General features: G+C 43.6%; 3 protein-coding genes and 1 long non-coding RNA gene across 4 annotated transcripts; 3 read left to right on the forward strand and 1 right to left on the reverse strand.

Annotated features, from left to right (window-relative positions):
* The first annotated feature begins 2721 nt into the window (after nucleotides 1–2721).
* On the forward strand, nucleotides 2722–4366 carry LOC309717826 (trypsin-1-like). Its single transcript, XM_082552690.1, has 6 exons — nucleotides 2722–2797; nucleotides 3037–3187; nucleotides 3306–3556; nucleotides 3664–3800; nucleotides 3975–4076; nucleotides 4199–4366. Exons 1-6 carry the CDS (start codon nucleotides 2758–2760, stop codon nucleotides 4244–4246), a joined length of 729 nt encoding a protein of 242 aa, XP_082408816.1. The 5' UTR covers nucleotides 2722–2757; the 3' UTR covers nucleotides 4247–4366.
* Nucleotides 4367–8486: 4120 nt separating this feature from the next.
* LOC309716869 (trypsin-2-like) lies at nucleotides 8487–10139 on the forward strand. Its single transcript, XM_082550948.1, has 6 exons — nucleotides 8487–8577; nucleotides 8807–8957; nucleotides 9074–9324; nucleotides 9432–9568; nucleotides 9743–9844; nucleotides 9965–10139. The coding sequence occupies exons 1-6, from the start codon at nucleotides 8538–8540 to the stop codon at nucleotides 10010–10012; spliced, it is 729 nt and encodes a 242-aa protein (XP_082407074.1). The 5' UTR covers nucleotides 8487–8537; the 3' UTR covers nucleotides 10013–10139.
* Nucleotides 10140–12240: 2101 nt separating this feature from the next.
* LOC309717242 (trypsin-1) lies at nucleotides 12241–13871 on the forward strand. The gene is made up of 6 exons (XM_082551667.1): nucleotides 12241–12341; nucleotides 12539–12689; nucleotides 12806–13056; nucleotides 13164–13300; nucleotides 13475–13576; nucleotides 13697–13871. Exons 1-6 carry the CDS (start codon nucleotides 12302–12304, stop codon nucleotides 13742–13744), a joined length of 729 nt encoding a protein of 242 aa, XP_082407793.1. The 5' UTR covers nucleotides 12241–12301; the 3' UTR covers nucleotides 13745–13871.
* A 5380-nt stretch (nucleotides 13872–19251) lies between these two features.
* On the reverse strand, nucleotides 19252–20816 carry LOC309716448. Its single transcript, XR_014279438.1, has 3 exons — nucleotides 20506–20816; nucleotides 20216–20303; nucleotides 19252–19502 (listed from the first exon to the last, which is right to left on the reverse strand). It is a non-coding gene; the product is annotated as an uncharacterized lncRNA (long non-coding RNA).
* Between the last annotated feature and the right edge of the window lie 1325 nt (nucleotides 20817–22141).

Genomic DNA, 22141 nt, shown 5'->3' on the forward strand with positions numbered 1-22141 from the left:
AATTCCCTTCCTGTCTGAAGATTACTGTCACATTACATACCCCAATGTAGTTGACTACACCGTATTCTGTAAAGGATACCTGGATGAAGGCAGGCTCCTGCCAGATATGTTTCTACTTTTCTGACAACATACGTTCAAACTGGACCAACCACTTTTTTTTATTTCTTTAAAGTGCTGAGGGCTGAGCATTGCATTGCAAAAGTTCAGAGTTCAAGTATCAATATTCACTGCATGTAAGTCCAAGTTTTTCTCTCAAGGTCACTCTGGAGGTGCTGATTTCTGCAAAGTTGTGCTGCAAGATGTATATTGGGGATATAGAAAAGCTGAGAAAAGCTATCCTACACCAAGGCATCATGTTAGTGCTTCCAAACACCCCATCCTGACTGATGCTGTTCAGTTTCTATGTCTGTGTTATGATTGAGTGGTGTTACGTTCCCCTGAGGGGTCTAGGCGGTGAGGGGGGAGTAACAAAAAGTGTCCAGGTCAGAAAAAGGAGTCAAGGAGGCAAAAGGGTTAAATCAAAGAGTTTTATTAAAGTAGCTCAACTAAAAGAGACGGACAAGCCGCTATCACCATTTAAGAAAACAAACAAAACTCAGGCGTGGTCAATAAAGTAAAACGTAAGCCAAAAAGAAAGAGAGCAGCTCACTAGCTGCAAACCACAATAACGCAGCTCACTAGCTGTAACCACTCACAAACACACTCAGCTCACTAGCTGTAACCACTCACAAACACACTCAGCTCACTAGCTGTAACCACACTCATGGCACTCAGGCCCAGAACTCACCTTTCCCTGGGCTTAAATACTTTTAATTACTGATGTGAGTCAGCTGTGTAACAGGGAAAGGTGGCACCTCAGGCAGAAGAGGTGGTGGGACACGCCCACACAGGCACCTTCAGGAGGAGGCCCTGCTAGGGCCGTAACACCCCCTCCCATAAATGCAAACCCATGGTTTGTCAAATTACCATAACCAAAAATGAGTCCATAACCGTTTCATGACGAATTTTGCAGGCTTTCCACCTACCAAACCCCATAACAACGGTTAGGCATTTCCTGCGGAAACTGCCAATCCCATCTCAGTGGGTTCACAACATTGCCAGAGAGTGGCCCCAGACCCTCGAAACAGTGTCCCATGGGATAGCCAGGGCTTCGAACCATCACGTGTGGAGAACCCAGCAGGCAGCTAGCAGGCTTCACTGAAACACAGACATGACTGTTAGCAAGGGGTGCAGGTCTGAATGGTGGTTTTAAACATGAACCGGAGAAAGGGTCAACCAGCGGCAGCTCAGGGTTAGTTGGCCTCGTACACTGATTACGGGGTGCTACTGAGCAACTGTGCTCCAGGTTTAGCCTTTTAGTAGGCCTGGCAGGCTTGTCAGTTTGAGAGCCACGACTGACTTTACTCAAAACAGGCCCCTTTCGTGTTGAGTGGGCTTTCTGTTTGAGTGCCAGTCTGACACAATTGGCAACCACATGGCCAGGCTTGTGACAGAAAAAACACAGTTTGGGCCTAGGTCTTAACACCATAACTGCATTTTCCATCTTAGCTGGCCCACTTTTACCTGTCCAGGCTGCGCTATAGTGCAGAGGGATATCCTGTCCTACCGCACTTGCTGTATGAGTCAGCTTAAACTCATCTGCCAGGGTGGCAGCTTGCTGTAGAGTTGTAACCCTCTGTTCACTTAAATAAAGGGCCACTCAGGCCCAGAGCTCACCTTTCCCTGGGCTTAAATACTTTTAATTACTGATGTGAGTCAGATGTGTAACAGGGAAAGGTGGCACCTCAGGCAGAAGAGGTGGTGGGACACGCCCACACAGGCACCTTCAGGAGGAGGCCCTGCTAGGGCCGTAACAAGTGGCTGCACAACACAAAGGCCATGCATTAACTGTGTATAAATTGGACTGGTTCTTATATAGCACTTTTCTACTCTATTTGAGCACAACTTGCCTCATTCACCTATTCACACAAGCATGCATCAGAGAGATATTTAGTGGGGATTGAACCCCCAACCTTCCGGTTAGTAGGTGACCTGCTCTGCTGCCTATATTTTTCAGCATTTATATCTCACATATAATTCTCCCTTTTCAAATAAAATAAAATCACAGCACTTGCTCTATCACAACTTTATATGCATGTCCTATGTTTTATGAATAAAACAAAGCACATCATTTCTTTCTTGGGGCAAACCTTTCATATCTGAATTTAGTTTCCAGATTACAAGGCTGACGTGTAACTGGAGACGTGGTATGTACCTTTACAGTGTGACCAGAAAAACAAACCAAACTCCCATTTCCGTCAGCTAACAGTTAAATTAATCAAATTTATACCAAAATAAAATTTGCGTGATTTAATTTGGTCTTAAGAGTTGCTTTATAGAATATTGCACAGGATTAATGTCAGAACATTACACATAAATGAAATGATTTGTTTTGCTGTGACTGTTTTAACGATGCATTAGGGAAAGAGTTTCTAACAAGTTGTTTGGTTTATATTAACAATTTGTATACATATATTACAGATATGAAACATAAGTCAGTACAGATAATAGAGAAGCAAAAACTGTCTACATCACACATTGCATTATGACTTTCCTTGTTTGCTAAAAATTAAGCCATCTCTATGCAAATAGCGAGGCCAGTTTCAAAGACAGAGATTGGTTCCTCAATGACCAATAGGAACTCCCCAGCTCCCTCCCTGTGTATATAAATCAGAGCTCCAGGTGAAGTTCTCTCATCTGTAGGATCACTCAGCAACCATGAGGTCTCTGGTCTTTGTTCTGCTCATTGGAGCTGCTTGTGAGTGTTTGTGAGAAGTTTTAAGGCTTCTTCTCTGCTAACAGTTGGTTGGCTTTCTTCCCAGATCGCACCATTAATCATCATAGCTTTATTATCTCAAAGTGGAAAATTAATTATGTTTCTGTATGCACTCAAATAGGTTTGATTTATGCATTTGACTGGAAATCAAACAGCATAGATGTTTCACTCCTGATGTAAAAGTGTAGGAGTAAACAGTTTGTTTACACTTGTGTTTTCAGTTGCCCTGGATGACGACAAGATCGTCGGAGGGTTTGAGTGCACACCTTACTCTGAGCCCCATCAGGTGTCTCTGAACTCTGGCTACCACTTCTGTGGTGGCTCCCTGATCAATCAGAACTGGATTGTGTCTGCTGCTCACTGCTACAAATCGTAAGTATATTTCTATAAGATCTATAAGATTACAGGTCTGATTTTCAGACCAAAGTTGTGCAAAATAAATTTTTATTGGAAGTTTTATACTAATTTCCTGTTTTTCAAATGTTTTCAGTCGTATCCAGGTGCGTCTGGGAGAGCACGACATTTCGGTCAATGAGGGAACTGAGCAGTTCATCGACTCCTCCCGTGTCATCCGCCATCCACAGTATGATTCCTGGAATATTGACAATGACATCATGCTGATCCAGCTGAGCCAGCCTGCCTCCCTCAACAGTTATGTGCAGCCTGTGGCTCTGCCCAGGAGCTGTGCTCCTGCTGGCACCATGTGCACAGTCTCTGGATGGGGCAACACCATGAGCTCTAGTGAGTAACTTCTGCACGTTAGCAGTTTAAAGTTAAAAATGTTTCATGACATTTGGTTCCATCAGCATGAATCGTTGTTCATCCATACTCTGTTTCAAACATTGCAGCTGCTGATCAGGACAGGCTGCAGTGCCTGAACATCCCCATCCTGTCCTACAGTGACTGTAATAACTCCTACCCTGGCATGATCACTGACTCCATGTTCTGCGCTGGATACCTGGAGGGAGGCAAGGACTCTTGCCAGGTATGTAATAAGTCAAACCTGCAACTGTCCCCTTCTCGAATAGTAAAGCTTTCTTAAAATGCCACAAGAGTGGACGTATCCCACAATGACAACAACACATTTAATTTATATTTAATTAGATTAAAATAATTATTTCTTGACATCCATCTTTGTTTTCTTTACTTTTATTTTCAGGGTGACTCTGGTGGTCCTGTTGTGTGCAACGGTGAGCTGCAGGGTATTGTGTCCTGGGGCTACGGATGTGCTGAGAGGGACCACCCCGGTGTCTATACCAAGGTAAAACTATATGCTTTCTTTAATTTAAACAGTTATGTCATATTCAATTCACATTGTGTGGCTTCAGTTAAACTTCATCATCCTGTCTACATTAACAAATCTCAATCTGTCTCCATTCACAGGTCTGCATCTTCAACGACTGGATTCAGCAAACCATGGCCAGCTATTAAGTCTGATCCTTCGATCACCACTCTGCTTGGCTGCATTTTTTTTAACCAGTTTAACTCTGCTCTTCTGTAGAGTTCTGAATAACATGCAGTCAACTAAATCAATAAAATCACACAAACTGAGTACTGTTTTTTCATTTGTTTTACAATATATACATTTGATCAATAAAGAACTAACATAGACATGATAGCCAACAGCTATTTAAGATGTAGCAGACAGTCATTCACAGTATTGTACATATAAATGTAAGGCACACACAGAACGTTATACACCTTGACCTTCATTAGTTTTACCTGATTATCTGCAAATTGTTTGACAAAAAAAAAAGAAGATAAATCAGTGCCAGAGATGCCAGCAGGATCAACAAACTAATCCGCAAGGCTGGAAGCATCATTGGTCAGAATTTGGAGGTCTTTGAGTCAGTGAGGGACAGGCGGACACTGAACAAACTGGCCTCCATCATGGAAAACCCATTCCACTCACTCCATTTCACACTTCTGAGGTGGCAGATCTCCTTCTCCATCAGACTGATTCAACCTCACTGCCATAAAGAACACTTTGGGAAATTATTCCTACCGTTCTCTGTAAAGCTGTATAACAACTCTTTACTCTGTGACAGGTGAACACACCTGCCAGGCATAAGATCCCAAACATATTTTGTATGTTTTGTTGTATTTTAATCTGATTACTTCTAAGTAATCAGAATAAAATTAATCTGATTACTTAGAAGCTTTTTAATTTATTAGTCTCGATGAATCGCATTTAATTGCTCAAGAAAATTTGCCCCAGAGTCTGAAGACAATGAAGAGAGGTGGAGGCTCTTTGCCTTTGCTGGCTCCTTTGTGCTGGCATCTTTACACTGTTCCTGCAGCAGGACCTCAAGGCTGGTCCAAACCTCTTCTCGCTCTCCCCTTGCAAGACACTTTAAATCCTTAAAGCCTGGGTCAAGCACAGTAGCTATCTTGAGCCACTGATGGTTGAATGTAGTTACACGTTGGGATAGGTCCTTTGTGAAGGCAGTCTTAAATTTCACCAAGTAGTTTGAGTCATCATCAGAGGCCTCCATGGTGTGATGCAGATGGCAGAAAGCAGTTAAAACTACTAAACCTAAGACATATGTCTCACCTCCAAGAAGCTCAGTCACAAACCTGTAGTAGACAGTTCAAGAAAGTAATTATTCATCTACACAGTAACTGTCAACTATAGAGCTTTTTGAAGAAACACTAACAAAGTTAAAAAATAGCTTTATTTGGCTGCAAGGACAGTCACCAGCTTTTGGAGTTTTACCAGCTCTGATGGAGTTAAAATGACTAACTTGTGCTTTTTTTTGTCTAAAGCAGCGAGACAGCCTCTTGATTCTTTAGTAGACAAGAAACCATATCCAGCGTTGAATTCCATCATGTGGAAACATCCTGTATGAGTGGCTCTTTGTGTTGCCCCAGTCTTGTTTGCTGCTGGTGCAGTTCCTCCATATTAGCAGGGCTGTCTGTAATGCATCTAATTTTGCTTGCTTTTCAAGCTGTTGAATTTTACTTGAAATAGTCGTTCAGCACAGCAGTTGAAAAGTTGGATCACCTGACACTAACTGTAGCACATTGTCTAACCCCCTATCTTCTACCACCAATAGTGGTCTACAGTCCAGAGCAATCCATTTTGCAAGAGTAAGTTTGTCTGATGTTGACTTACTAATTTTGCCCTGAAGTCAGTCTTGATGCATTCTCAATCATCCAGGAAAGTAAATTGCCATCTTACAATGCTGTGATTGCAGCCATTCCCCAACTCTCTGTGAATGGTACTCATGGCCATTGATCAGTGGGTTTTGGTCAGTGGTTGTTGACCAATGGTCATGAGAATTTGCATAATTATGATGAAGGAACTGACCTCCCAGCTCATTGTTCCCTCAGTGGGCTGGTTTCAGTCATTATGCAAATGTACTGTTTATAAGATTGGGGAAACCTGCAGTCAGCTGAGACGGAAGAAGTCACTCGGATGAGTGACGAAACGTTTCTCCCACAAAACGCTACGTCCAGATGAAAAGAATCAACTTTTGGAGATCAGAAGTCAGTCATTTCATCAAGTTTGGGCTGCCGACACCTTTTTTGGTACTCGGACTGAGACTCATAGTGCTAACAGCTCCAACAGTTTCGGTCCTTGCTGTTTTGTATTTAGATGGTACCCTAAGGTTGAAGTGCTTCGGTGGTATGCAAACTCCTTTTTACACAGTTTGCACAAACCCACGCTTTTATCAAGGCTTCTGTCAGGTAGTCCTTTCAAAATGAACTTTGCCTTTGATCAGTCCTAGCAACAGGCTTTCTTCTGATTGTTGCTCTGATGTGAGCATCAGTTTAATCTATACCAGGAAATTGTGCATTAACAAAAGTTCCCCTTTGCTTGGAATGCAAAAGCTGTGTCCAAATTCAGAGGCTGCATCCTCCTGAGGCCGATTACGTCACACAGCGACATGACAAAGGCTGCCCAAATTCGAAGACTCCTCCAAATGCGGCTGACAAATGCGTCCTTTATTTCCCCAGATTTGAAGGATGGATTAGGTGTATCCTTCGTGGCTCAGCCTATCCCAGAATTCATAGCACGGCACAGCTAATTCCAATTTTCAACAATGGCAGCAGCAACTTAGATTTAATACTACTCTTATTACTCTTATAAACTTTTAAGATATTATCAGGCGAGGATGTAGCTGTGTAAACTTCAAATATCTGTGGGATTTATCAAGATATCACACATTTGCAAAAGTGCTCCAACGTTTTCAGAGACGTCTGTTACCCACCAACTTGAGGCAATCAGGGAAAGAGACACAGGTGGGTAAAACAAGCAGCAGGGTCAACAGAATCAATTTAGGCGCACGAGGGACGCAAAACTGAACACAACACACACAGGACAAGAAACTATCAAAATAAAACAGGAACCTAAGACTGAGACTGACACTGAGACACATCGACGTAACAGGCAAAAGACAAAACTGACAAAACACAAGAGATATCACATAAATGTAAACACAGGAGGGCCAGAAAAACTCTAGAACAACAAAAAAATATGATGAATACAAAATCAGAATGAAAACCGCCACAGGACAACCACTTCCTCCACTCCTAAATGGCCTGTATTTGTATAGCGCTTTACTTAGTCCCTATAGACCCCAAAGCACTTTACACTACATTCAGTCATCCACACACACAGGTGATGGCAAGCTACATTGTAGCCACAGCTGCCCTGGGACGCACTGACAGAGGGGAGGCTGCTGGACACTGGCGCCACCGGGGCCTCTGACCACCACCAGGCAACGGGTGAAGTGTCTTGCCCAGCGACCGAGACTGTCGGAGCCGGGGCTCGAACCAGCAACCTTCTGATAACAAGACGAACTGCCAACTCTTGAGCCACGATCGCCCCCTTCACAGATTTACTGTAAGAAATCCTACTTTAGGTAAGAAGGTTTTTAATTTGCTGCTCACAGCACTTCAATGTCCAGTGTGAATTTAGTTTTCAAGTGCTGTGAAACACACAGATGTGAGATAGTGCGTTCCAGATATCTAAATATAGAGATTATATTTACCTTTGTCGAAGTCTGACCAGAGACACACTAATTTCAAACAATAGGGGCTGACTTATTAGTCTATTGTTTTATGAAAATATACATTTAAATTTGTATTTTATGAGAGCTTATGCATGAAAATGGTTGCATATACAAAGGAATCCTTTGAAAGAGTTCTGTTGGAGATATTAAAACCACTAGGATTTGTTATTATATCATGCTCCACTGTCAGTGCATAAAAGTCTGGGCATAGGGAAAAAGTGACCCTTAAGTGCTTATTGAAGTGAAACAGTTCAGGTCTGCGAGGCTACAGAAACAACCACAAAAAACTATTTAAGAAATAAAATAATCCTATTTTCAAACATTCCTATGAAATTTTCCTCATTTGCTAAAAAGAAAGCCATCCCTTTTCACTATTCTGCTCATTACTGTCATCAAATATTGGCAGGATTGAAATTAACTTTTCCCAGTATTACAAAAAAAATTGTAATAAGTTACTAGCAATTAAAATATAGATTAATACAATGATACAAAAGAGTAATCTATTTATGTGCATGATTTATATCAAGATATTTCTAAAAAAATAAGCCATCTCTATTCAAACAAATCACCAACCCCAACGAGCCACACAAGAGATTGGCTCTTTGCTGACCAATAGGAGTGCTCAGAGAGCTGGGCAGCTCTCCTGTGGATATAAATGAGAGCTCCAGGTGAAGTCCTCTCATCTCCAGAATCACTCAGCAACCATGAGGTCTCTGATCTTTGTTCTGCTCATTGGAGCTGCTTGTGAGTGTGAAGTTTTATCTGAGCAGATTGTCTTCCTCTCTGACTGGCAGATGTTTTTCTTATTAGACTAAAACTTCATCCAACATAACTTTAGCTGCTCATGGCTGCAGCTTCACAATGATTCTAATCAAATACAATGTACTTTGGGCTGGAAATCAAACAGCATAGATGTTTCACTCCTGATGTAAAAGTGTAGGAGTAAACAGTTTGTTTACACTTGTGTTTTCAGTTGCCCTGGATGACGACAAGATCGTCGGAGGGTTTGAGTGCACACCTTACTCTGAACCCCATCAGGTGTCTCTGAACTCTGGCTATCACTTCTGTGGTGGCTCCCTGATCAATCAGAACTGGGTTGTGTCTGCTGCTCACTGCTACGAGTCGTAAGTATATTTCAGTAAGATTTTAAATCTTATTTAAGGGAGTGATCCACAATTAATATTTGTTGGTAGTTTCTGAGTGTTTGAATCTATTCTTTCTGTTTTTCAAATGTTTTCAGTCGTATCCAGGTGCGTCTGGGAGAGCACGACATTTCGGTCAATGAGGGAACTGAGCAGTTCATCGACTCCTCCCGTGTCATCCGCCATCCACAGTATGATTCCTGGAATATTGACAATGACATCATGCTGATCCAGCTGAGCCAGCCTGCCTCCCTCAACAGTTATGTGCAGCCTGTGGCTCTGCCCAGGAGCTGTGCTCCTGCTGGCACCATGTGCACAGTCTCTGGATGGGGCAACACCATGAGCTCTAGTGAGTAACTTCTGCACGTTAGCAGTTTAAAGTTAAAAATGTTTCATGACATTTGGTTCCATCAGCATGAATCGTTGTTCATCCATACTCTGTTTCAAACATTGCAGCTGCTGATCAGGACAGGCTGCAGTGCCTGAACATCCCCATCCTGTCCTACAGTGACTGTAATAACTCCTACCCTGGCATGATCACTGACTCCATGTTCTGCGCTGGATACCTGGAGGGAGGCAAGGACTCTTGCCAGGTATGTAATAAGTCAAACCTGCAACTGTCCCCTTCTCGAATAGTAAAGCTTTCTTAAAATGCCACAAGAGTGGACGTATCCCACAATGACAACAACACATTTAATTTATATTTAATTAGATTTAAATAATTATTTCTTGACATCCATCTTTGTTTTCTTTACTTTTATTTTCAGGGTGACTCTGGTGGTCCTGTTGTGTGCAACGGTGAGCTGCAGGGTATTGTGTCCTGGGGCTATGGATGTGCTGAGAGGGACCACCCCGGTGTCTATACCAAGGTAAAGCTAAATAATTTCTTGAATGTAAACAGCTATCTTAAACTAAGTTCTCATTGTAGAACGTTCATCATCCCATCATCCTCTTTTCAATAACAAACCTTGATCTGTTTCCATTCACAGGTCTGCATCTTCAATGACTGGATTCAGCAAACCATGGCCAGCTATTAAGTCTGATCCTTCAACTTCTTTCCGACTCTGCTGCAATTCTTCTATCATTTTAACTCCATTGTTGTTGTCGAGTTCTAAACAACTTGCAGTCAGAAGCCACCTAAATCAATAAAGTTATTCACCTTGACTTCCATTTTTTGCCTTCTGTTTTCCTACAAAACTGTTTTTTGATATTTAAAATAGTAAAACAAACATTTTACAATCATATCCTGGAATTTAGGAAGTAGGAGAAAGGCAGTTACTTTGTACATAAATCATCTGAACTGCTGAAATCTTCTCTCTACTTCAATTTGCCACTGCTGCTGCTGTTTAGAAAGGGATTGATACATGCCCAATAATCTGGGACTGGTAATAACAAATTACATATTTATATATTGTTTGCTATACAACAGTCTATGTATCCTTAAATAGAATTTTGAGCTAATTTTGATCAGTGACTGTCTCTGAGTTTTTTTATTTGGTAAGTTCATGTAATCTGCTTCAAACCTTTTCTGTGGACATAAGTACGACTGAATCTGAGGCCATCTGGATATAGGGTGGGCTCCTTTTAAGGGTCTTTTTACTCCTTTCTAACATGCAATGGCAATTGATTGGCAGAGCCTGTTACCACTGTCGCAAGACATCATCATCAGTCACTCTTATGGTGTAACTTTACACGTGGCCAGAGTTCAGAATTAAGACAGAAACCAGCTGTAGTGCATGTACATTCTAGCGAGCACTGCACAGTAATTTATAACAATAGCATCTTATTTAAAACAGTAAACCTACTATTAAACATATTCCTAATACCTAAACAGCACCTTTTCAAAGCTAGGTTAAGAAACTTTATGCAAAAGTATCCCTGCATTAATTCAATTGTTATTTTTATCATTGTGTATATTTCCAGTTTTTATCTGTTGTACAGTGTCCTTGGGTGCTTTGAAAGGCGCTATTTAAATAAAATGTATTATTATTATTATTATTATTATTATTATTATCTGCTGAAGTAATTATCCATGTGAGGGATAAATCAATATAATCCCTAACCCTATGGTGTCAGAATGTGTGATTTCTGGCTTTTAAAAAATGTTTCCACTGTACTTTTTTTTTGGACATCACACAGTACACGACATGATTATAAGTCAAAAAGAAATATATATAGTCATACTGCCTCTGTTTTCTAGATAACTTTGATGGATTTCTTTTCAGGATATATTTTCATCTTTAAAATGATAACGAATTATTTTAGTAAGAACCTTTTAAAAAAACGAAATTAAACTTGCAAACAGTCTGTCAACTTCATAAAAGAACCTCAGTTCAGTTTTTTCATGGGGCAAAAAGCACATTCCCAGAAAAGTCACAAAGACAAAATGTATAATGAAAGCTGTCATGGCGTTTTTATCTTTGAAAGAAAAAAACAACAAAAGCCAACAAAAAATCAAAACAAAACAAAACAAAAGTAATTAAAGTAATCTAAAACCAAACAGGCCTAATATAAAAAAAAATAAGTCCCTAAAGTCTGGATGTTAACATAAGATGTTCTATAAATCTAACAAGAAAAAACAGCACACAATTAAAAATAATATGATGTTCTTTCTTTAAAATTTAAAAATATATATAAATATAAACCTACTGTACAGCAAGTCACTACTTCTGTATCAATTTCTTTATCAGCTCACCTGGAGTTGCCGATTGTCTGGATATTTTTCACACTGTGGTATTTCATTATTTACTTTAAAGTGAGGTATTTCACACCCACAAAGAATAATTTATACATATAATATTAACTATCAACTTATTTTTTGCTCATGGCAGCCTCAATGTCCATTTGTGACTTTAGTTTCTAGGTCATAGGTGCTGAGAAGTACACAGCTGTGAGATACCGTGTTCCATTCATCCATTTCTCCTCCTTATCCAGCCACAAATATCTAAATATAGGAGTTATATTTACCTCTATAACCTGACCAAACACATGCACACAAATTTCTGAGAACACAAGATAACTTTTTATTTCATGTTTTTTTTCTAAACCAAAATCTAAGTGTATAAGTGTGTTTTGGTACATTGGAAAGCCACACGAGTACAATATACATATTATTAGGATTTTTTCTATTTAGGTGCATGATTTATATCAAGATTTTAAAAAGAAAGCTATTCCTATGTTAATCTGGTCTCCAACCCAACGACCCACCAAAGAGATTGGCTCCTCGCTAACCAATAGGATTGCCCAGAGAGCTGGGCAGCTCTCTCTGTGGATATAAATTAGAGCTCCAGGTGAAGTCCTCTCATCTAAAGGATCACTCAGCAATCATGAGGTCTCTGGTCTTTGTTCTGCTCATTGGAGCTGCTTGTGAGTGTGAAGTTTTAAGGCTTTTCTCAGATCACACCTTTATTCACCATAGCTTTATTATCTCAAATTTCATATGTTTCTGTGTCCAATCAAATAGGTTTGATTTATGCATTTGACTGGAAATCAAACAGCATAGATGTTTCACTCCTGATGTAAAAGTGTAGGAGTAAACAGTTTGTTTACACTTGTGTTTTCAGTTGCCCTGGAAGACGACAAGATCGTCGGAGGGTTTGAGTGCACACCTTACTCTGAGCCCCATCAGGTGTCTCTGAACTCTGGCTACCACTTCTGTGGTGGCTCCCTGATCAATCAGAACTGGATTGTGTCTGCTGCTCACTGCTACAAATCGTAAGTATATTTCAGTAAGATTTCAAATCTTATTTAAGGGAGTGATCCACAATTAATATTTGTTGGTAGTTTCTGAGTGTTTGAATCTATTCTTTCTGTTTTTCAAATGTTTTCAGTCGTATCCAGGTGCGTCTGGGAGAGCACGACATTTCGGTCAATGAGGGAACTGAGCAGTTCATCGACTCCTCCCGTGTCATCCGCCATCCACAGTATGATTCCTGGAATATTGACAATGACATCATGCTGATCCAGCTGAGCCAGCCTGCCTCCCTCAACAGTTATGTGCAGCCTGTGGCTCTGCCCACGAGCTGTGCTCCCGCTGGCACCATGTGCACAGTCTCTGGATGGGGCAACACCATGAGCTCTAGTGAGTAACTTCTGCACGTTAGCAGTTTAAAGTTAAAAATGTTTCATGACATTTGGTTCCATCAGCATGAATCTTTTTTAATCCATACTCTGTTTCAAACATTGCAGCTGCTGATCAGGACAGGCTGCAGTGCCTGAACATCCCCATCCTGTCCTACAGTGACTGTAATAACTCCTACCCTGGCATGATCACTGACTCCATGTTCTGCGCTGGATACCTGGAGGGAGGCAAGGACTCTTGCCAGGTATGTAATAAGTCAAACCTGCAACTGTCCCCTTCTCGAATAGTAAAGCTTTCTTAAAATGCCACAAGAGTGGATGTATCCCACAATGACAACAACACATTTAATTTATGTTTAATTTGATTTAAATAATAATTTCTTGACATCCATCTTTGTTTTCTTTACTTTTATTTTCAGGGTGACTCTGGTGGTCCTGTTGTGTGCAACGGTGAGCTGCAGGGTATTGTGTCCTGGGGCTATGGATGTGCTGAGAGGGACCACCCCGGTGTCTATACCAAGGTAAAGCTAAATAATTTCTTGAATGTAAACAGCTATCTTAAACTAAGTTCTCATTGTAGAACGTTCATCATCCCATCATCCTCTTTTTAATAACAAACCTTGATCTGTTTCCATTCACAGGTCTGCATCTTCAATGACTGGATTCAGCAAACCATGGCCAGCTATTAAGTCTGATCCTTCAACTTCTTTCCTACTCTGCTGCAATTCTTCTATCATTTTAACTCCATTGTTGTTGTCGAGTTCTAAACAACTTGCAGTCAGAAGCCACCTAAATCAATAAAGTTATTCACCTTGACTTCCATTTTTTTGCCTTCTGTTTTCCTACAAAACTGTTTTTTTGATATTTAAAATAGTAAAACAAACATTTTACAATCATATTCTGGAATTTAGGAAGTAGGAGAAAGGCAGTTACTTTGTACATAAATCATCTGAACTGCTGTTACCACTGTCGCAAGACATCATCATCAGTCACTCTTATGGTGTAACTTTACACATGGCCAGAGTTAGAATTAAGACAGAAACCAGCTGTAGTGCATGTACATTCTAGCGAGCACTGCACAGTAATTTATAACAATAGCATCTTATTTACAACAGTAAACCTACTATTAAACCTATTCCTAATACCTAAACAGTACCTTTTCAAAGCTAGGTTAAGAAACTTTATGCAAAAGTATCCCTGCATTAATTCAATTGTTATCTGCTGAAGTAATTATCCATGTGAGGGATAAATCAATATAATCCCTAACCCTATGGTGTCAGAATGTGTGATTTCTGGCTTTTAAAAAATGTTTCCACTGTACTTTATTTTGACATCACACAGTACACGACATGATTATATGTCAAAAAGAAATATATATAGTCATACTGCCTGTTTTCTAGGTAACTTTGATGTATTTTTTTTTCAGGATATATTTTCATCTTTAAAATTATAACAAATTATTTTAGTAAGAACCTTTTAAAAAAAACTAAATTATGTTTGCAAACATAATTTTTGACCCCTATGAAAAGACCATCGAGGGAACAGTTCACCCTGCCCGGGATAGGGTTACCGGGGCCCCGCCATGGGGCCAGCCCCGGGGAGGGTGTCTGAGGGCGAGCGTCTGGTGGCCGGGCCCTCGTCCATGGGGCCCGGCCAGGCACAGCTCGAAAGAGGGACATGGGCCCATCTTCCTGCCGGCTTACCACCCGCAGGACGCACTGTAGGGGTTGGGTGCAATGTGAGTCGGGCGGCGGCCAGGAGCGGAGGCCCTGGCGGACCGATCCCCAGCTACCAAGACTGGCAATTGGGACATGGGATGTGACCTCTCTGGTGGGGAAGAAGCCTGACCTAGTGCGTGAGGTTGAGAGGTACCCGCTCGATATAGTCGGGCTCACCTCAACGCATGGCCTGGGCTCTGGAACCAGTCTCCTGGAGAGGGGCTGGACTCTGTCTCAGTCTGGAGTTGCCCCTGGTGAGAGGCATTGGGCTAGGGTGGAAATGTTGTTATCCCCTTGGCTTGCTGCTAGTATATTGGGGTTTCTCCCAGTGGACGAGAGGGTTTGTTCCCTTCGCCTTCGGGTCAGGGAATGGGTCCAGACTGTGGTCTGTGCTTGTGTGCCGAGCGGCAGTTCAGAGTACCCAGCTTTCTTGTAGTCCCTGAGTGGGGCCTCCTGGGTACTCTTTTGTCCTACTGGGAGACTTCAATGCTCATGTGGGTAACGACAGCGAGACCTGGAAGGGCGTGATTGGGAGGAACGGTCTCCCGGATCTGATCCCGAGCGGTGTTTTGTTATTGGACTTCTGTGCAAACCACAGTTTGGCCATAACGAACACCTTGTTCGAACATAAGAGTGTCCATAAGTGCACATGGCACCAGAAGACTTTAGGCCATAGCAGAGGCGGAGCCAGACATTTGAAACACCCGGGGCTTAGCCCTAAAGGGTAGTATGCATGTGGGATTTTTTTTTGGGGGGGGGGGTTAGAAATGACTGAAAGATTAATAGGCTCTGTTTTGAGTTTTGTTCAAAAAAGAATGACTTCATATATCCATCCGCTTCACCCGGGGCCGGGTCGCGGGGGCAGCAGCCTAAGCAAAGAGGCCCAGGCCTCCCTCTCCCCAGCCACCTCCTCCAGCTTATCCGGGGGAATACCAAGGCGTTCCCAGGCCAGCCGAGAGATATAATCTCTCCAGCGTGTCCTGGGTCTGCCCCGGGGCCTCCTCCCGGTGGGACATGCCTGGAACATCTCACCCAGGAGGCGCCCAGGGGGCATCCTTGTCAGATGCCCGAACCACCTCAGCTGGCTCCTTTCGATGTGGAGCAGCAGCTGCTCTACTCTGAGCCCCTCCCGGATGGCCGAACTTCTCACCCTATCTCTAAGGGAGAGGCCAGCCACCCTTCGGAGGAAGCTCATTTCTGCCGCTTGTATCCGCGATCTTGTTCTTTCGGTCACTACCCACAGCTCGTGGCCATAGGTGAGGGTAGGGACGTAGATCGACCGGTAAATTGAGAGCGTCGCTTTTACACTCAGCTCCCTCTTCACCACGACGGACCGGTGCAGCATCCGCATTACTGCAGCTGCAGCCCCAATCCGTCTGTCGATCTCCGGCTCCCTTCTCCCATCACTCGAGAACAAGACCCCGAGATACTTGAACTCCTCCACTTGGGGCAGGAACTCATCCCCGACCCGGAGTGGGCACTCCACCCTTTTCCATGGCCTCAGATTTGGAGGTGCTGATCCTCATTCCCGCTGCTTCACACTCGGCTGCGAACCGTTCCAGTGCGAGCTGGAGGCCCTCACCCGATGAAGCCAACAGAACCACATCGTCTGCAAAAATCAGAGATGAGATTCTGAGGCCACCAAAGCGAAAGCCCTCCGCCACTTGGCTGCGCCTAGAAATCCTGTCCATAAAAATTATGAACAGAACCGGAGACAAAGGGCAGCCCTGGCGAAGCCCATCACCCACCGGGAACGAGTCCGACTTATTGCCGGCAATGCGAACCAAGCTCTTGCAACGGTTATATAGGGATCGAATGGCCCGTAGCAATGGGCCAGACACCCCATATTCCCGCAACACCTCCCACAGGACACCCCGAGGGACACGGTCGAATGCCTTCTCCAAGTCCACAAAACACATGTAGACTGGTTGGGCAAACTCCCATGCACCCTCAAGTATCCTGGAGAGGATAAAGAGCTGGTCCAGTGTTCCGCGACCAGGACGAAAACCGCATTGTTCCTCCTGTATCCGAGGTTCGACTAACGGACGAACTCTCCTTTCCAGCACCCTGGCATAGACTTTCCCAGGGAGGCTGAGGAGTGTGATCCCCCTGTAGTTGGAACACACCCTCCGGTCCCCCTTCTTAAAGATGGGGACCACCACCCCGGTCTGCCAGTCCACAGGTACTGCCCCTGATCTCCACGCAACATTGCAGAGGCGTGTCAACCAGGACAGCCCTACAACGTCCAGAGCCTTCAGGAACTCGGGGCGGACCTCATCAACACCAGGGCCTCTGCCACCAAGGAGTTGTTTAACTGCCTCAGTGACCTCGCCCCCGGAAATTGGCGGGTCATTCCCCTCATCCCCAGACTCTGCTTCCTCCTCGGAAGACGTGTCAGTGGGATTAAGGAGGTCCTCGAAGTATTCCTTCCACCGCCCGACAATTTTCTCAGTCGACGTCAGCAGCGCTCCGCCAGCACTATACACAGTGCAGGTAGAGCACCGCTTTCCCCTCCTGAGACGTCTGACGGTTTGCCAGAATCTCTTCGAGGCAGTCCGAAAGTCTTTTTCTATGGCCTCTCCGAACTCCTCCCACACCCGAGTTTTTGCTTCAGCCACTGCCCGAGCCGCATTCCGCTTGGCCTGTCGATACCTGTCGGCTGCCTCCGGAGTCCCACAGGCTAACCAAGCCTGATAGGACTCCTTCTTCAGCCTGGTGGCTCCCTTCACCTCTGGTGTCCACCATTTGGTTCGGGGATTACCACCACGGCAGGCACCAACCACCTTGCGGCCGCAGCTCAATGCAGCAGCTTCGGCAATGGAGACGCTGAACATGGTCCATTCAGACTCAATGTCCCCAGTCTCCCTCGGAATGCTGTTGAAGCTCTGCCGGAGGTGTGCGTTGAAGATCTCGCGGACTGGGGCCTCTGCTAGACGTTCCCAGCACACCCTCACTACGCGTTTAGGTGCACCAGGTCTGTCCAGCGTCCTCCCCCGCCACCTGATCCAACTCACCACCAGGTGGTGATCAGTTGACAGCTCAGCCCCTCTCTTTACCCGAGTGTCCAGAACATATGGTCGCAGGTCTGCTGATACGATTACAAAATCGATCATCGACCTACAGCCTAGAGCGTCCTGGTGCCACGTGCACTTATGGACACTCTTATGTTCGAACAGGGTGTTCGTTATGGCCAAACTGTGATTAGCACAGAAGTCCAATAACAAAGCACCGCTCAGGTTCAGATCAGGGAGGCCGTTCCTCCCAATCACGCCCCTCCAGGTCTCGCTGTCATTACCCACATGAGCATTGAAGTCTCCCAGCAGGACAACAGAGTCTCCAGGTGGAGCACCCTCCAGCACCCCCCCCCCCCCAGGGACTCTAAGAAGGCTGGGTACTCTGAACTGCCACTCGGCGCATAAGCGCAGATGACAGTCAGGACCCGTTCCCCGACCCTAAGGCGCAGGGAACAAACCCTCTCGTCCACCGGGAAAAACCCCAACATACCGGCAGCAAGCCGAGGGGATATTAGAATACCCACCCCAGCCCGCCGCCTCTCACCAGGGGCAACTCCAGACTGTGACAGAGTCCAGCCCCTCTCCAGGAGACTGGTTCCAGAGCCCAGGCCATGCGTTGAGGTGAGCCCGACTATATCGAGCGGGTACCTCTCAACCTCACGCACTAGGTCAGGCTTCTTCCCCACCAGAGAGGTCACATCCCATGTCCCAATTGCCAGTCTTGGTAGCTGGGGATCGGTCCGCCAGGGCCTCCGCTCCTGGCCGCCACCCGACACACAATGCACCCGACCCCTATGGCGCCTCCTGCGGGTGGTGGGCCTGCGGGAGGATGGGCCCATGTCTCCTCTTTGGGCTGTGCCCGGCCGGGCCCCATGGACTAAGGCCCAGCCACCAGACGCTCGCCCTCGGGCACCCTCCCCGGGCCTGGCTCCAGGGCGGGGCCCCGGTAACCCTATCCCGGGCAGGGTAAACTGTTCCCTCGGTGTCCTTTTCATAAGGGTCTTATGAATCGCTCTTTGTCTGGTCCCTCACCCAGGGCCAATTTGCCATGGGAGACCCTACCAGGGGGCAAAAGCCCCCAGACAACATAGCCCCTGGGATCCCTGGGACACACAAACCCCTCCACCACGATAAGGTAGCGATTCAAGGAGGGGTGACTTCATATAGGGAAAAATATATATCACATGTGCAGGACACCTTAAACTAGTGTTTTAATTAAGCCACAAGGCAGAACAAAGTCGGGGCTGTATCAAGACACGAGGACTAAACCCCAATTCAACCAGACCCAGAACTGATCCGGAATTAAAACAGGACTGCAACAGTTCAAAATCAGGACTACTTAGGATTTAACCAAGACAGAACCAGAATCAGAACTAGATGATAGTAGCGCTAAAAATCATCATAGACCTGCACTACACTTATTTTTTAAATTCTACCAAAGAACACTATTTAGATTGAGAAAAGTTTATATAATTATTTAGCCTTGTTGTGCAAACAAGCCTGCATAACTTAATAAATATAGAATTTGAAAAATAGCAAACCTAAAAAGAAACACTAGGTACGAGATACATGAGTACCTATGATACGGTGATACTTTTGGTAAACAACCATTTGACTAACATGTGTGTCTCACCTGCTCTTGTTCCATCTCTGTTCTGTCCTCGTTCTCCATCTCCCTCTCTGTCCCTCTCTGTTCCTCTCTCTCCCTCTTTGTGCTGACAATCATCAAATATACAGTTGAAACCAGATATTTATGTACTCTTCAGATCAAAACACAAACACTTTTTTAATTGTAACATCAAATCAGACTAAATGTTTATTTTTTTAGATTGATAAATATAAAAAACATATTTGTTAACTTGAAGAGTAAAGAGAGAAACTATCTGTATTTCTTAATTGCAAATGGCACCAAATTGTATTCAAACTTGAGCCACACTTATGGAGCTCCACAGTTCTTTTCCTGGTGTTTTGATTGATATCTCTTAATTTTCCCATTTCAAAGAAACAGGCTCTGTGTTTTGCCTTATATGCATCCACAGCTGTGCCACCAATTTACTCACATGGACTCTACTAACCTATCAGAAGCTTCTTCAGCTCAGAATGGAATCGCCTGCAGTTTTCTTATTAATTAACAATAAACTTAGTGTATATGTGCTCCTAAATTTGATCAAAGTGATAAAAAATAGAAGCTCTGTCTCTCTTTATTCTGACATTTAACTAATTCAAAAGATATTTCAATATTTATCTAAAACAAAAGTTTACTCTAAATTGATGTTGTACAGTAAAAATGTTTTATGTTTTCTCCCTAAAGTGTATGTAAATATCTGGTTACAAATGTGAATATCCTGCTGTGTGCTGAAATCCCTCTTGTTTTGCATAGAAATATACTGAACAACATACAAAGCATAATATATAAAATAACATTTACCTGAGTTTTTTCTTTGAAAGAACCCTCTAATGTCCATTCTTATATTTCAGTACATAACTGAAACCGATTTAGTCGGGGAGGGTAAGAACTGAAAATATGAAATAAACACACGTAAGATAAGACTCTATTAAAAAAAATAGCATTTGTTCGGCTTTTCATTTCGCCATTTGTTGATTCACTTGAAGAGCAAGTAACGTAATATTGGTCAAGTGATCAGTTTGATATCAATCTTTCGTGATGCACCGTCATATTTACATTATTTGTACGGTATGAATGATTTTCTTTGGTACCTGGTCAAACTTAAGCTCTCCTTAGTATGGCTGGCTCCGTTTCTCCAACAGCGCACTCACAGGCGGCAGCTGCCCCGCCCCCTCGCTCAGTCGCTTAGTGCCTGAGCTCGGATCATACCAATATCAGGGGGGATTCACGCACAGTCGTAAATTCCCACAGTGTGCACTATGTGCTTCGAATATTGTGTGTACTTTTTGTTTTATACAGTTGTCAGCCAGACATCTAACTATGAAAAAATTACACTCCAAAAGACCCCGGGCTTCTGACAAAACAACCCGGGCTTAAGCCCAGTAAGCCACCCCCACGCTCCGCCCCTGGGCCACAGGTCGATGATCGATTTTGTAATCGTATCACCAGACCTGAGGCCATATGTTTTGGACACTCGGGTAAAGAGAGGGGCTGAGCTGTCAACTGATCACCACCTGGTGGTGAGTTGGATCAGGTGGCGAGGGAGGACGCTGGACAGACCTGGCGCACCCAAACGTACAGTGAGGGTGTGCTGGGAACGTCTAGCAGAGGTCCCGATCCGCAAGATCTTCAAAGCACACCTCCTGCAGAGCTTCAACAGCATTCCAAGGGAGACTGGAGACATTGAGTCCGAATGGACCACGTGCATCACCTCCATTGCCGAAGCCGCTGCACGGAGCTGCAGCCGCAAGGTAGTTGGTGCCTGTCGTGGTGGTAACCCCCGGACCAAATGGTGGACACCTGAGGTGAGGGGAGCGACCAAGGTGAAGGAGTCCTACCGTTTAAAAGCAAAAAGCAAAACAAAAACCCCCCAAAAGAACAAAAAAAGAAAAGAAAAAATAGTTAAAGTAAAAAAACAAAGAGGCCTAAAATTAAAAAAGAAAGAATACTTTATACATATAATATTCACTGTCAACTTATTTTTTGCTCATGGCAGCCTCAATGTCCATTTGTGACTTTAGTTTCTAGGTCATAGGTGCTGAGAAGTACACAGCTGTGAGATACCGTCCTCTATTCATCCATTTCTCCTGCTTATCCAGTCACAAATATCTAAATATAGAGGTTATATTTACCTCTATAACCTGACCAAACACATGCACACAAATTTCTGAGAACACAAGCTAACTTTTTATTTCATGTCTATGTTTTTTTTAAACCAAAATCTAAGTGTATAAGTGTGTTTTGTTACATTGGAAAGCCACACGAGTACAATATACACATTATTAGGATTTTCTCAGATAAAACTGAAATGCTAGAATGCTCTCCAGTTATTAGTTATTAAAATTACCAGTTATTATTGTCATAATATATTGACTGGATTGAAACAATTGATATCAAACAGTAATATATTACTCCAAGAAAATGAACAATTATATGTTAAACTATATCAAATTAAAGTTTTCCTGATATCATAAAACAAAACAATACAATAGTTTACCAGGGGCAGGGATAGCTCAGTAGGTAGAGTGGTGGCCTCATGATCGTGAGGTTAGGGTTCGAATCCACTGAATCGCTACCCTGACGTACACCTGAGCAAGGTACTGTCCCTACACACTGCTCCCTGGGTGCCCAATGGCTGCCCGCTGCCTCACTGATGAATGGGTTAAATGCGAAGAGTAATTTCCCCACGGGGATCAATAAAGTATACGTTATTGTTATTATTATTAT

This window comes from Aulonocara stuartgranti (assembly GCF_965226115.1).
Source record: "Aulonocara stuartgranti genome assembly, chromosome: 11".
Classification (NCBI taxonomy): Eukaryota; Metazoa; Chordata; class Actinopteri; order Cichliformes; family Cichlidae; genus Aulonocara; species Aulonocara stuartgranti.